This window comes from Symphalangus syndactylus, chromosome 17 (assembly GCF_028878055.3).
Source record: "Symphalangus syndactylus isolate Jambi chromosome 17, NHGRI_mSymSyn1-v2.1_pri, whole genome shotgun sequence".
Taxonomy (NCBI): domain Eukaryota; kingdom Metazoa; phylum Chordata; class Mammalia; order Primates; family Hylobatidae; genus Symphalangus; species Symphalangus syndactylus.
The window spans coordinates 18,291,545-18,307,790 of NC_072439.2; the positions used below are offsets into that span (position 1 = coordinate 18,291,545).

At 37.3% G+C, this 16,246-nt stretch overlaps 2 protein-coding genes across 8 annotated transcripts in view; one reads left to right on the plus strand and one right to left on the minus strand.

Annotated features, from left to right (window-relative positions):
* The window catches only part of ZNF404 (zinc finger protein 404), a 177,136-nt gene that overhangs the window by 8,265 nt on the left and 152,625 nt on the right, over positions 1 to 16,246 (plus strand). The gene's annotated exons all lie outside the window — the stretch shown is intronic.
* The window catches only part of ZNF283 (zinc finger protein 283), a 104,390-nt gene continuing 98,959 nt past the window's right edge, over positions 10,816 to 16,246 (minus strand). For all 7 annotated transcript variants that reach the window (XM_063620980.1, XM_055249309.2, XM_055249308.2 and 4 more), the window contains one exon: positions 10,816 to 15,883. In XM_063620980.1, coding sequence (XP_063477050.1) covers positions 14,181 to 15,883 — 1,703 coding nt within the window. In that variant the 3' untranslated portion in view covers positions 10,816 to 14,180. The remainder of the gene's footprint in view (positions 15,884 to 16,246) is intronic.

The window sequence follows — 16,246 nt, forward strand, 5'->3', positions numbered from 1 at the left end:
CGTGGTGGCAGGCGCCTGTAGTCCCAGCTACTTGGAGAGACTGAGGCAGGAGAATGGCATGAACCCGGGAGGCAGAGCTTGCAGTGAGCCGAGATCATGCCACTGCACTCCAGCCTGGGTGACAGAGCCAGACTCCGTCTCAAAAAAAAAAAAAAAAATTATTTCTAGCAATTTTTTCCTAATTAGCACCTAAGCATCTATTCATTTGCATGATTACAATTAAAATTAAATTGTTATGAAACACTTTATGGGGTTAAAAGCCTATTATTTTACTTATAGAAACTTAAAAATTGACAAATGTACATATTTATGTGGTACATAGTGATGTTTTGTATATATATACACACACATATATATAATGCATAGTGATTAGGTCAGAGTAATTAGCATAGCCATCATTTCATATATTTCATTTCTTTGTGTTGGGAATATTCAATATCCTCCTTCTATTTGAAACTATATATTACTGTTAACTATAGGCATCCCACAGTAGTATAGAATACTAGAATTTATTTTTCCTATCTAGCTGTGATTTTTTTATCCTTCAACAAATCTGTTCATATTCTCCCCTTCTCAACCTGTAGTATCCTCTGTTCTACTTTTTACTTCTGTGAGATCAACTTTTTTGGTTTCCACATATGAATGAGAACATGTGGCAGTTAACTTTCTGTTCCTGGCTTATTTCACTTAACACAATGTCCTACACTTCCATCCATGTTACTGTGAATGACAGGATTTCATTCTTTTTATAGCTTAGTACTCAACTGTGTATATATACCACATTTTCTTTATTCATTCATTTGTTGTTGGACACCCAGGTTGATTTCATGTCTTAGCTATTGTAAATAGTGCTGCAATAAATATGGGGATGTAGATGTCTCTTGGATATACAGATATCCTGTCCTTTGATAAATGTCTGGGTGGGATTGCTGGACCATATGATTACTTCTATTCGTAGGTTTTTTGAGGAGCCTTCATACTGTTCTCCATAGTGGCCATACAAGTTTACATTCCCATCAACAGTATATAAGATTTCCCTTTTCTCCACAGTTTTGCCAGCACTTGTTAATTTTTTTGTCATTTTGATAATAACCATCCTAAGTGGGATGAGATGACACTTCATTTTGGTTTTGATTTGCATTTACCTGATGATAAGGCTGGGAATTTTTCATATATTTGCCATCCATTTCTGTGTCTTCTTTTGAGAAATGCCTGTTCAAAAAATTTGCCCATTTTTTTAACGAAAAATTTTTTTGCTGTTGAAATGTATATTCTAGATATTAATCCCCTGTTAGATAAATAGTTTGCAAACATTTTCTCCAATTCTCTAGGTTGTCTTTTCACTCTGATGATTGTTTCCTCTGCTATGCAGAAGCCTTTTTAGTTTGATATAATTTCATTTGTTTATTTTTGCTTTTGTTGCCTGTGGTCTTACTTAAAAAAAAAAAATCCATTAAAATTTTTCCCAGTGTCCTGAAACATTTCCCCTATGTTTTCTTCTAGTAGTTTTGTGGTTTGGGGTCTTACATTTGGTATTTGATCCACTTTGAGTTTATTTTTGTATAGCATGAAAGATGGGTGTCTAGTTTCATTCTTTTGCATATGGATATTCCATTTTCCCAGCAACATTTATTAAAGAGAATGTCCTTTCTCCAATGAGTGTTCTTCATACCTTTGACAAAAGTCAGTTGACTGTGTATATATGGATTAATTTCTGGGTTCTCTATTCTGTTCCATTGGTCTATGTGTGTTTTTATGCCAGCACCATGCTGTTTGCGTTACTGCAGCTTTGTTTTGTATTTTGAAGTTTCATGGTATGATGCCTCCAGCTTTGTTCTTTTTGCTCAAGATTGCTTTGACTATTCGAGGTCTTTTGTGGTTCCATACAAATTGTGAGTTTTTTCTGTTGTTGTGAAGAATGCCATGGAAATTTTGATAGGGATTTCATTGAATCTGTAGATTCCTTTTGGTAGTATGCTTATTTTAACAATATTAGTTCTTTCAATCCGTGAGCATAAGGTGTTTTTACATTTACTTGTATCCTCTTCAATTTCTTTCATCAGCATTTTGTAGTTTTCCTTGTATCTTTTACCTCCTTGGTTAAGCTTCTTCCTAGGTTTTTGTTGTTGTTTTTGCAGCTTTAGAAAATGAGATTGCCTTTTTGATTTCTTTTTCAGCTAGTTTGTTTTTCACATGTAGAAATGCTACTGATTTTTGCATGTTGACTTTGTATCCTGCAACTTTAGTGAATTTGTTTATCTGTTCTAAGAGTTTTTTGGTAGAGTCTTTAGGTTTTTCTATATAGAAAATTATGTAGTCTGCAAACAAGAACTATTTAACTTCCTTCTTTCCAGTTTGGATGCCCACTATTTTTCTCTTGCCTAATAGCTCTAACTAGGACTTCCAGTATTATGTTGAATAAGAGTGCTGAGAGTGGGCATCCTTGTTTTGTTCCAGATCTTAGAGGAAAATCATTCATATTTTCTGCATTCAGTATGATGACAGCTTTGGGTTTGTCATATATGGTCTTTATTGTGTTGAGGAACTTTCCTTCTATACCTAATTTATTGAGAGTTTTTATCATGAAGGAATGTTGAATTTTATCAGATGCATTTTCTGCATCTATTGAGGTGATCATATGGTTTTTGTCTTTCATTCTGTTGATGTGATATATCACGTTTATTGATTTGCATATGTTGAGCCATTTTTGCATTCCTGGAATAAATCCCACTTGATCATAGTGTATTGTCTTTTTGAAGTATTGTTGTATTCCGTTTGCTAGTATTTTGCTGAGGTTTTTGCATTTCTGTTCATCACGATATTGGCCTGTAGTTTTCTTTTGTTGCATTCTTATTTGACTTTGGTATCAGGGTTATGCTGGTCTCATAAAATGATTTAGGAAGAGTTCCCTCTGCTTCAATTTCTTGGAAATATTTTCAGAAAAATTGGTATTAATTCTTTAAAGATTTGGTAGAATTCAGTAATTAAAACCATCCATTCTTGGACTTTTCTTTATTGGGAGTCTTTTTATTACTGATTTAATCTCATTACCTGTCATTAGTCTTTTCAGGTTTTCTATTTCTTCTTGGTTCAATCTTAGTAGGTTGCATATGTCCAGTAATTTATCCATTTCCTCTAGTTTTAAAATTGTATTGGCATATATTTTTCATAGTATTGTCTAATGATCCTTTTTTTCTGTGGTATCCATTGTAATGTCTCATTTTTCATTTCTAATTTTATTTATTTGAGTTTTCTCTCTTTTCTTATTTAGTCTGGCTAATTGTTGATTTTATTGTTTCAAAAAAACAATTTTTTGTTTCATTGCTCTATTGTATTTTTTACTCTCAATTTTATTTTTGCTCTGATTTTTATTATTTCTCTCCTTCTACTAATTGGGCTTGTTCTTCTTTTCTAGATCCTTGAGATGCATAATTAGGTTGTTTATTGGAAATTTTCTATTTTTGATGTAGGTATTTATTATGCTGATGAAAAAAATGTGTATTCTGCACCCATTGGGCAGAATGTTCCATAAATATGTTAGGTGTATTTCGTCTATGGTGCAGTTGAAATCCAATATTTCTTTGTTAATTTTCTATCTAGATAATCTCTCCAATGCAGAGAGTAGAGTGTGGAAGTCCCAAACTATTACTGTATTTTGCTTTATCTCTCTCTTTAGATCTAATAATATTGGCTTTATAAATCTGAGTGTTCCAGTGTTGGGTGCATATATACTTACAATTGTTATATTTTCTTCCTTAATTGATCCCTTTATTATTATATAATGTTCTTCTTTGTCTCTTCTTACAGCTTTTGACCTAAAATTTGTTTTGTCTAATATACATACAGCTATTCCTGCTCACTTTTGGTTTCTATTTGCATGGAATACCTTTTTCCATCTCTTCACTTTTAGCCTATTTGTGTCTTCATAGGTGAGGTGAGTTTCTTATAGGCAGCATATAGTTAGGTCTTGCTTTTTTTTTTTATCCATTTAACCAGTCTATATCTTTTAAATATGGAATTTAATCTGTTTACATGCAAGGTTATTATGAATAGGTGAGGGCATACTCCTGTCATTTTATTGATTATTTTCTGGTTGTTTTATATATTCGTTGTTCCTTACTTCTTCTCTTATTTATTTTTGTTTGGGTGGTATCTGTAGTGATAAGGTTTGATTTCTTTCTCTTCTTGTGCATTGGCTCTACCAGTGAATTTTATAGTTTTGCATGTTTTCATGATGGTGTTTATAGGTTTTCAGCTATTATTTCTTTTTATTTCTGCCATCTATGAATAAATCAGCTATTATTTCATTAAATATGTTTCCCTTAACTTCCTCCTTCTGGAATGCCTATAATGTGAATATTTGTTCACTGAATAGTGTGCCACAAATCCTGTAAGGTTTTTTCATTCTTTTTTTTTTTTGTCTGCCTATGTTATTTCAAACAGCCTGTCTTCAAGTTCAGAAATTCTTTCTTCTGCTTGACCTAGTCTGTTTTTGAAGCACTTGACTGTATATTTTATTTTATTCATTGAATTCTTCAGCTCTAAATTTTCTGTTTGGTTCTTTTTTATGATGTTTCTCTCTTTGTTGAATTTCTCATTCAAATCATAAATTGTTGCCCTGATTTTGTTGAATTATCTATCTGTGTTCTCTTGTACCTTGTTGAATTTTCTTATAATCATTATTTTGAACTTTTGTTCTGGCATTTCATATATTTCCTTATGATTGGGGTCTATTATTGAAGAATTATTGTGTTTCTTTGGAGGTGTTACGTTTTCTTGCATTTTCATGTTTGATGTTTCCCTGTGTTGATTTCTAGTCATCTAGTGAAACTCACATCTTCCAATATTTTGGAGTAGGTCTTATAGGGAAAGACTTATCTGCTTGGACTCAAGCACATTACATTTATTGTGCACTTTATTTCTATTATTGTTACGTTAGAATATATAATTAAATAATTATACAACTCACCATAATGTAGAATCAGTGGGAGCCCTGAGCTTGATTGCCTGCAAATAGGCAGTCCCATCTGGGGGTGATGGGAGACACTGACAGATTATCAGGCATTAGATTCTCATAAGGAATGCACAACCTAGAACTCTGGCATGCACAGTTCACAATAGGGTTCATGCTACTATGACAATCTAATGCCTCCACTGATCTGACAGAAGGCGGACCTTAGTCAGTAATGTGAATGATGGGGAGTGGCTGTAAATACAAATGAACTTTGCTCACTCTCCTACTGCTCACCTCCTGCTGTGTGGCCCAGTTCTTAACAGACCAGTATGAGTCTGTGGCCCGGGGGTTGGGGACCCCTGCTTTAAAGCAAGAAAAAGGGGGCCAGCCATGGCAGCTCATGTGTGTAATCCCAGCACTTTGGGAGGCTGAGGCAGAAGGATCACTTGGACCTAGGAATTTGAGACTAGTCCAGGCAACATAGGGAGACCCTGTCTCTACAAAAAGTTTAAAAACCAGCCAGGCATGGTGGCCTGTGCTTGTAGTCCCAGCTACTCAGGAGGCTGAGGTGGAAGGACCAATGGAGTCCAGGAGTTTCAGGCTGCAGTGAGCTATGATCATACCCCTGCACTCCAGCCTGGGCAACAGAGCAAGACCCTGTCTCAAAAATATATATAAATAAAGCCAGAGAAAGAAAATACATAAAAAGAACATGATAAAATTAATATTTTAGATAATATGATAATAAGCTAAGAAAACACCAAAAAATCATCAGATGAATTATTAGAACTAATATGAGAATTCAGAAAAGGTATGGACTCAGGGCTTTTGCTCATGCCTTTTGGATACCACTTATAGTCTTGGCAAGCCAGATCTGGAGGTTTGTGGGAAGCCCTTATACAGAACTTACAGGCAGTGCCTTAACCATGCTGCATGTTTTCACTCATGTAATACCCTCCACAGTGCTACGACAGTTATACTATTGTTATATCTCTATTATAGATACTAAAGATTAAGTGACCTGAGATTAAGACATTAAGTAAACTACTAGTAAGTGGTGGAGGTTTAGTCTCTGAGACAATGCTTTCAACCACTGCACTATTTTGTGTGGTGTGAGTTCCAGAATCAAAGAATAAGGGTTGATTCCTTCACACTACATTCAAATTACCAGAAGTCAATTAAATCCAGGAAGTAATATTATTCCAAATTGCATCCTTATAAATATTAGGTTCCTCAGTGCATTTAACTCCACTTTAGTCCTCACATATTTTCCTTCCCTAAATATGAGAAACTCATAGTATTCAGAGCCTTGAGTTTTATTCTCTAAAGGAGGCAGCAGTACTCCACCTCTATTTAGAGTCTAAATATGAATCAATCCATTTTCTCTTTTATTCCTTCAACAAATATTTGAGCATCTTCTCTGAGCCATACATTTCTCTAGATATTGGAGATACAGTGATAGCAAGAGGAGCATATCCCCTGATCCTGTGGAACTTATGTCCAAGAGTGTAGACAATCAACATGGGGACAAATAATGTCACTTTCTTTGACACATTATTTAAAATCAAAGAATGCCTGGCCGGGCGTGGTGGCTCATGCCTGTAATCTGAGCACTTTGGGAGGCTGAGGTAGGTGATCACTTGAGGTCAGGAGTTCGAGACCAGCCTGACCAACATGGTGAAACCCCGTTTCTACTAAAAATACAAACATTAGCTGGACGTGGTGGCGCATGCTTGTAATCTCAGCTACTCAGGAGGCTGAGGCAGGAAAATTGCTTGGACTCAGGAAACAGAGGTTGCAGTGAGCCGAGATCATGCCACTACACTCTGACACGGGTGACAGAGCAAGACTCCATCTCAAAATATAAAATAAATAAATATATAAATAAAATCAAAGAATGTCACTTAGTGTTTGGTGAAATGAGGAAATTTTTAAAAATAATCTGAAAGAGTGTGACTGACAGAAGGGTGGGGGCTAGTCAAGTGGGTGGTCAAGAAAGACCTGTTCAATCAGGTGGCATTTGGGCAGAAACCTGAATTACAAGAAGCCTGTGAAGAATAAACTATTCTCAATGAAATCATTAATTATTGCTCAGTTGCCCCCCCACAGTGGAATGTGTTGACTCACAGTGATGCCAGTAATGTTAGCATGAATCTGGTGGCTTAGAATATTTGCCCATAATTCTTCCCTTACTCTCCGCCCTTGGCAGAGCTCATCCTCGCTCCATTGGTGTTGGGCTTGGCCATGTGTCTAGTCAACAGAATTTGGGTGGATTATGATGGATATAGATACTTTAAATATGCTTTGGCTCAGCCTCTTGTGTTTCTGCCATCTACTATGAAAAGAACATGCCTAGGAACCTGCTGGCCAAGAATAGGGAGACACCAAAAACAGAAGGGTAGAATAAAATCCTTTCAACCACGTGAATTATTTCCAAGTCATCTCTTCAAAGAAAGCAAGTGGAAGGGGTTCTCCACAAGAATGAATGAGTAGAAAACAAGAAATTCAGTAGAGGAGAGAGGTGAAGAGAATCCCAGTGGTGATGGTGGTGGAGGCCACAATATCTGTTGCGCACCAGGCAGAGATCTGGGCAAACAGTCCGGAATGAACCATATTTTTTAAATGTGGCCAAGGACACTGCAGACCCTTCCTCCACAGTAAACACTTGGCTATAGTGAAAATAAATTGAGCCAAAATTTTTATTGATTAAATCCATAATGACACTGGTATATGACTAACACTGAATTATGAGATACTAAAGGAATACTTTCAAATCTTGAATGTCTGCTCTAAGGCAATGTACTCTGCTATTTACATGAACTATCTGCTCAAGAACACAGAACAGGCCAGAAAGTGTAGTTGTCTCTGAAAAGAGTGATTTTAAAGCTTCAGAAAAGGTAAGAGAGAAGATTTTTGTTTCTTTTGAATTTAGTGCTATGTATGTGTGCTGTAAAAATGAACTAAGGTCAGGTGCAGTGGCTCACACCTGTAATCCCAGCACTTTGGGAGGTGGAGGCAGGCGGATCACTTGAGGCCAGGAGTTCAAGACCAGCCTGGCCTACGTGGCAAAACCCTGTCTCTACTAAAAATACAAAAATTAGCTGGGCACGGTGGTACACGCCTGTAGTCCCAGCTACTCGGGAGGGTGAGGCAGGAGAATCGCTTGAACCCGGGAGGCGGAGGTTGCAGTGAGATCACACCACTGTACTCCAGCCTGGGTGACACAGAGAGACTCTGTCTCAAATTTAAAAAAATGAATTGAGTAAATATGTGCACCCAAATTCCAATTACACCTCGGTTTCATTTCCATATTGTAAATCTTGGCCATCTCAGTCTTCAGGTTAACTAACAGAATTCTAGAAATTAAGAGTAGGCTCCTCTGAGTCTGGAAGAAAAAATACTTAACAAGGCTAGACCAAAATATTTTCCCTGTCCCGTACATCTACAAATAATCAGATAATATTCTATATCATAAAAAATTCCTAGCAAATGTTCCAACAATATAGACGTTATATTTCAGAATTTCCGCTTTTAAAAAGTAACATTAATCTCTAAAAAGCTGAAATTATGTTTGGTGGTCTTAATATATACATTTAATTTAAATTATGAAATTTATACATATTTGTAATTTTACTTTTTAAAATAAAGGATCACTTGTTATGTCTCACACATACATAAAAAGCTAATGAAACTTAAGAGTCTGATTTTTTATTTAAATAAAACCTTTGAGAGTCTACGGCTAATTTAAAGTAATACCAATGATTATTTCAGGAATTACATATAACCCATTTTAGCAACTAAAAGCAGATGTACGCTGCTGGCTAATGGGAAATGTTTCCTTGTTCCTGTCACAGGAGATGCTCTCCCTTATTATTTTCTGTGGATGTCGTCATGTCTGTTTGTAATATCTGGAAACCTGCCAGCCATCATGGTGCCAGCCAACACTGGGGAGTGCAGAGTGGAAAATGGAAGAGAAACTGAGTCTCTGAAAATTTAATTTTGCGGCCAGGTGCGGTGGCTCACGCCTGTAATCCCAGCACTTTGGGAGGCCGAGGCGGGCGGATCACAAGGTCAGGAGATCGAGACCATCCCGGCTGACACGGTGAAACCCTGTCTCTACTAAAAATACAAAAAAAATTAGCCAGGCGTGGTGGCGGGTGCCTGTAGTTCCAGCTACTCGGAGAGGCTGAGGCAGGAGAATGGCGTGAACCCGGGAGGCAGAGCTTGCAGTGAGCCGAGATAGCACCACTGCAGTCCGGCCTGGGCAAAACAGGGAGACTCTGTCTCAAAAAAAAAAAAATTTAATTTTGCTGATGAATCAAAAATTTCTGGAGCCCACTGTCCCTCTGAAAGCATGTTATATCATTCAATATACTTCCTTATTGTTCTAGCCAATGTGGGTTTTTTTGTTGTTTTTTTTTTTTTGAGACGGAGTCTGGCTCTGTCACCAGGCTGGAGTGCAGTGGCACGTTCTCGGCTCACGGCAAGCTCCGCCTCCCGCGTTCATGCCATTCTTCTGCCTCAGCCTCCCAAGTAGCTGCAACTAAAGGCGCGCGCCACCAGGCCCAGCTTTTTTTTTTTTTTTTTGGTATTTTTAGTAGAGACGGGGTTTCACTGTGTTAGCCAGGATGGTCTTGATCTCCTGACCTCGTGATCCACCCACCTTGGCCTCCCAAAGTGCTGGGATTACAGGCGTGAGACACCGCACCTGGCCCCAGTGTGGTATTTTAATTTCTACTGAGTGTATCCTAACTGGATCAAACAACTAAGAGTCATGGTTCATACTGGGAACTGGAGATACAGAGATAAAGCTGATTCCATCACAGTCATCAAAACCAGCTCAGTGTCTGGTGGGGAATAAACGCACACACATACACGCACAGAGAGAGAGAGAGAGAGAGAGAATGTCATGACCTAGGTGTTAATTGTCCTCCAAACTGAACAGAGGCTCTGTAAAAAACAGACACATCTAATGCATCCAATGCCTGGAGCAAGGAGCAAAGAGAAACTGCAAGAATATACAAATAGGCAACAATCAGAAAACGCAAAATTAAACCACAATTATCAACAATCAAATGTCACTATATTACCTATGAGAGTAATGAAAATATTCTTTAAACTGATGATGTCAAGTATTATCAAAGATGTGGAGAAAGCAGAACATTGATATACTGCTAGTGACAGTATAAGTCGGTTCATTTGTTTGGAAAACTGTTCAGAAGAATTTAAACTTACTAAAAAGTTGAACAGATGTGTATCCATGACCACACCCCAGCAATTCCACTCCCAGTATATACAGAAAGAAATGTGTACACGTGTGCTCCAAAAGACATGTACAAGTATGAACATAACAGCCCTATAAGGAAGTTCTGACTTCCCAACACATTATTCTTAAGAACACATAATGAAGGATTTTCAACAAGGGGCCATGCTGGGATGCTTCTTTTATGTGGATCTTGGCTAGTACTAATGGCTGTGAGGGTTCCTTAAAGGAACTGTGCTGAACACTCAATAAATCTGTTATGTCTGAAGTAGGAATTAAAAGACAAAAAAAAAATGCAACAGATGGAACTAGAAAAGTTGTCAAGGATACAACAAAATAACCTAATAGGATCATACAATATTAAAAAACAGGCTATTGCAATACCAAAACAAACAAAAATACAATAAAAAAGAAAACTATTATATAATCTCACTCATGAGATGCAAAAATACTAAATAAAATGGCAAAATGAAATCAAGCAATGCATCAGAAGGACACCATGACTAACCTGGAATATCCAGGAATGGGAAAAAGTCAGTGAATCCGTCAGAATAAATTATCACATGAACAAATTAAATACTATACAAGTGCAGAAAAAGATAGTGAAATGGCATTTAATAAAACTCAGGAGGCACCACTACTTAGCTACAACAAAGATTTTCACTCATAACTGAGAGCATGATGCTGCCATTCCATCATAGCTAACAACCAGACATGGTGACTGAAATTCTCTTTTGGTTATAGCAGCCATTCCCAATGCAATTTCACCCACCTACAAAGATAATAGGTCATGGGAATCAGTATTTCAACAGTGAAGTTTGCCATACACCAGTTTAAACAAAGTTCAACCACTTTCTTCACTAGAATACTCCTTAGTCTTTTTTTTTTTATTTTTATTTTTTTGAGACGGAGTCTCGCTCTTTCGCCCAGGCTGGAGTGCAGTGGCTCAATCTCGGCTCACTGCAAGCTCTGCCTCCCGGGTTCACGCCATTTTCCTGCCTCAGCCTCCCGAGTAGCTGCGACCACAGGCGCCCACCACCACGCCCAGCTAATTTTTTCTATTTTTAGTAGAGACGGGGTTTCACCGTGTTAGCCAGGATGGTCTTGATCTCCTGACCTCGTGATCCACCCGCCTCGGCCTCCCAAAGTGCTGGGATTACAGGCGTGAGCCACTGCGCCCGGCAGTCTTTTCTTTTTTCACTTCTCTTTAGTCTTTTGATAGGCTGGTGAGGTGCTTTTGCTTGTTCCTTAAGAGGGGATTTAGTAGATACTACTTTATAAGCTTCTTTAACTGTAAAATCCTCCTTCATTGTCAAGTACTAGTAAGCACTGGTGATTCCTTGAGATATAATTTCAGAAATGTTGGGATAAGGCACCATGTCTACATTTCTTGGTTAACAGGCAAATGTGGCACCCAGAGGGAGTGCCATAATAGCCAATTACCAATAATGTATCCTGTTAAAACTTCCAAAGTACTCTGCTTTGTGTTACAGTTGATTATTAAAAGTGCAAGTGTTGGCTTTTTATGCCTTTGAAAAAGTGCAATCATGTAGAATGATGATCACTAGATGGTGAATGACTGACTGAACAGTGATATTACGAATCCCCTGTGTGCACAAAATACAGAGGTCAGGTGTAGACTTATGACAAGGAACCACAGACATTTAGTTATCAATGCATTAGTTCTGATGGAACTGACATTATTTTTAAAAAGAAATAATTTTTAAAAAGGTCGATTTCTGTGTGAGTATATAAACACACACTCTATTTCATCGTAACTAACCTGCCTTGATGCTAGCACTAAATCATGACAGCCACCTGGTTGAAAGTGGTTACAAGAAGCCATCAATTTTAAGATGCATTGTGATTTACAAATAGTAAAATACAGCCAGGCGCGGTGTCTCACGCCTGTAATCCCAACACTATGGGAGGCTGAGGCAGGCGCAGGAGTTCAAGATCAGCCTGGACCAACATGGCAAAACCCCATCTCTACTAAAAATACAAGAATTAGCCAGTGTGGTGGTGCACACCTGTGGACCCAGCTACTTGGGAGGCTGAGGCACAAGAATCACTTGAACCCGAGAGGTGGAGGTTGCAGTGAGCCGAAATCATACCACTGCACTCCAGCCTTGGTGACAGAGAGAGAGATCCTGTCTCAAAAAAAAAAAAGTAAAATACATACCATATGATCACACATTTCCAAAGATCATTGATCAAGGTTGACCAATCCTATTAGGTATATAATAGATCTTTATAACGGACAACTCCAGTAGTTATCATAAGTGATCAAACTTGGCACTGGTGATAGTGGGGGAAATGGATACTATCTGCTTCTGATGTATTGCAAGATGAAGTACACATCACCATCTATGAAGTGTTCTGGTAAAAAATGTTTAAGCCTCTATTTCCAACTTCATGTTACGAGAAATGTGAAGGAGAGGCCCATATCAAATTTCACAATGAGGAAAGAAACTCATGTGTGACATTCTGTAAAACAGCTTTCCTAAACTCTTCAAAAGTCTGGGTTTTTTCAAGTCTCAATTTTTTAGCTCAGCTTAAGGGATAAACTCTGAATTAAAATCCCCTCAAATTCTTTATGCCGTACTAGATCTTATCCAGAATGAACTATCTGAAATTCAAATGGATGAGTGGTTATAGGAAGCTTTTCTGAATTCATTCCTCAAAACGGTTGTGCCTCTCCTAAGAATTCACCAGTAGTAATACTAATAATAAAGACAATATGAACAATAGCTAATATGTATTGAGCATAGGCTACATACCAGATACTCTTCCAAGGATATGATGCATACTAAATCCATCTAATCTCTGTAACAGCATTATTAGTTACCATCAGCATTTTAAACATCATGTCCAGAGGAGATAAGCATTTTGCTCACCATCCTACAGGTAGTACGGAGGTGAAATGGTGATGACAGTATGGTATTTGCCATGGATAAGGGTTTTCCTACATTTGTTACATTAACAGAGTTATTCTCTAGGATGAATTTACTGAAGTTTAACAAAGACTGAATAGTGTTGGAAGGCTTCTGTACATTTAACATATCTGGTATAAATTATCTTATGCTGTTGCAGGCATTAGAAAATTTGGACTCCCTCATTTGCCAAATCTTGCTATAGTATAAATATTCTGCTATTCTAATCAGAGAGGTGCAAGTAAAGAATTTCTTATTTAAATTATATTGTGACTTGTCTCACGTCTTGAAAAGTGTGAGTCTTGTCTCTCAAATTATTTCTGGGAAAGACCAAACTTTGTTTTCAATTCTCAATCATTTATGGACTGATAATTTTGTAAAATAGAATGTTATGGAAATGTCAAATTGCTACAAAAGTTCCAAATATTTACTCACTTTCCACATTTATCTCATGACTGACAGATGACAATTTTATGACTGCACCAGTCTCTGGATAATAATTTGAGTAGCATTTGTCTAAAGGCCTCCTATAATTCTAATTCAAATGATTTCTCATTTGGATGAATTCTCTATGTACTCTAGGATATTTACTACGTCTATAAGTCTTCCCAAATTCCTTATGTGCATAAGATTACACAGCAGTATAAATTCTCTGATGTGCAGCAAGAACTGAATTAAGTTTAGGTCCTTCCCACATTCCTCCCATTTAAACTCTTTTTAACAAATACCAATTATCTGATGTAAATCAGACTTCGTATCATGAATAAAGATCTTCACACATTCCTCACATTTAAATGATTTTACATCAGTATAAACTGATATCCAATAAGACTATATGGAAGTCTAAAGGCCTTTTCATATTAGTTATATTCAAAATATTTCTCACTAGTATGAATTGCTAGATAGCAAGATAATTGTCCATAAACAGAAATGAATGGCTTTTGCACATCCCTTACATTCACGAGGTTTCTCAAGAGTTCTTATTAAGTTGTCTATACACACACACAAAATGTTCTTTTACAACTGTCAATCATAAGGTTTCATCGGTATCAATTTTCTCATTTGAGTAAGTTGTCCACAGAAAGGCTTCCCCACATTCGTTATATTTGTAGGACTTATCATTACTATGAGTTCTCTCATGAACAAGTTTTGAGCCATGAGTAAAGGTCTTCCTGAATTCCTTACACTGATAAAGCTTCTCACCAGTATGAAATCTCTGATGAACACTAAGTTGATAGCCACTACCAAAGGCCTTCCCACAATCTTTACATTCATAAGCCTTCTCATTAGTATGGACTCTCTCATGCTTAACTAGACTTGAACCCCAACTGAAGGCCTTCCCACATTCCTTACATTTGAAAGGTTTCTCACCAGTATGGATTTTCTGATGTTGAGTAAGGTGATAGCCACGACTAAAAGCCTTCCCACATTCTTTACATTCATAAGGTTTCTCCCCTGTATGGATTCTCTCATGTTGAACAAGGCTTGATCCACAATTAAAAGCCTTCCCACATTCCTTACATTCATAGGGTTTCTCACCACTATGAAATACCTGATGTCGAGTAAGTTGATACCCACTACAAAAGGTCTTTCCACATTCTTTACATTCATGGGATTTCTCACCAGTATGAACTCTCTCATGTTTAACAAGGCTTGAACCCCAACTAAAGGCCTTCCCACATTCCTTACATTCAAAAGGTTTCTCACCAGTATGGATTTTCTGATGTTGAGAAAGGTGATAGCCACGACTAAAGGCCTTTCCACATTCTTTACATTCATAAGGTTTCTCACCAGTATGAATTCTTTCATGTTGAATAAGGCTTGATCCACAATTAAAAGCCTTCCCACATTCCTTACATTCATAGGGTTTCTCACCAGTATGAAATATCTGATGTCGAGTAAGTTGATAGCCCCAACAAAAAGCCTTTCCACATATTTTACATTCATAAGGTTTCTTACCAGTATGGATTTTCTGATGCTGAGTAAGTTGATAGCCACGACTGAAGGCCTTCCCACATTCTTTACATTTATAAGGTTTCTCACCTGTATGAATTATCTCATGTTTAGCAAGGCTTGAGCCCCAAAAAAAGGCCTTCCCACATTCCTTACATTTATAAGATTTCACACCAATATGAATTTTCTGATGTTGAGTAAGGTGATAGCCACGACTAAAGGCCTTCCCACATTCTTTACATTCATAGGGTTTCTCACCAGTGTGAATTCTCTCATGTTTAACAAGGCTTGACCCCCAACTAAAGGTCTTCCCACATTCCTTACACTCATAGGGTTTCTCACCAGTATGAAATCTCTGATGCACATTGAGTTGATAGGCACTTAAATAATTCTTCCCACATTCTTTACATTCGAAGTGTTTTTCAGCTGTATGAGTTCTCTCGTGCTGAACAAGTTTTGAGCCATGACTGCAAGCCTTCCCACATTCCTTACAAACATATGATTTCTCTGTATTATGAATTATTTGATGTGGAGTAATAGATTTACTTTTTCTGTAAGAGGGTATTTTTTCATAGCTGATTATCATTTGACTGAAGTATCCCTCTTGATGTCCTTTTAGTCCCTCGAATATGCTTTTGCACTTCCAATTATTTCTGAAGATGGATGCCTCAAGGCCAATGGTTTTACTTTTTTCCTTCATCTCCCATTGGGAAAAACTTATTTCAAAAATATCCTTTTCTGAAAACATTTTTTTGGTCTCATATGTTGTTGACTCCAAATCTGAAAGGAAACAAGAAAACCACACATTTTATTTCCTTCACTAGGGAAAAAAAAAAAACTACAGTAGAAATAAAAGACAAATTAGGAGACTTTACTGAACTCACTCCTGAGCATTAAGGCACTCCCCTATTAAATAACAAACTTAGCCTTGATTTTGCAGCTCTTGTGATCTTCATGTTCTGATTTTATAGTTTTCTGGAGGATTTCACAGAGGTCGCTTCAACAAGTCCCTCATTTTCCCATGCTGATGTTCCCTCAAACCAAATATCAGCTTCCGTCAATCAAGCCCTTATGTGCCAGTTGTGGTCATCCAATGTCCCCTGCTAGGTATGCTTCTTAATGGGAATCAAATTCTTATCATAA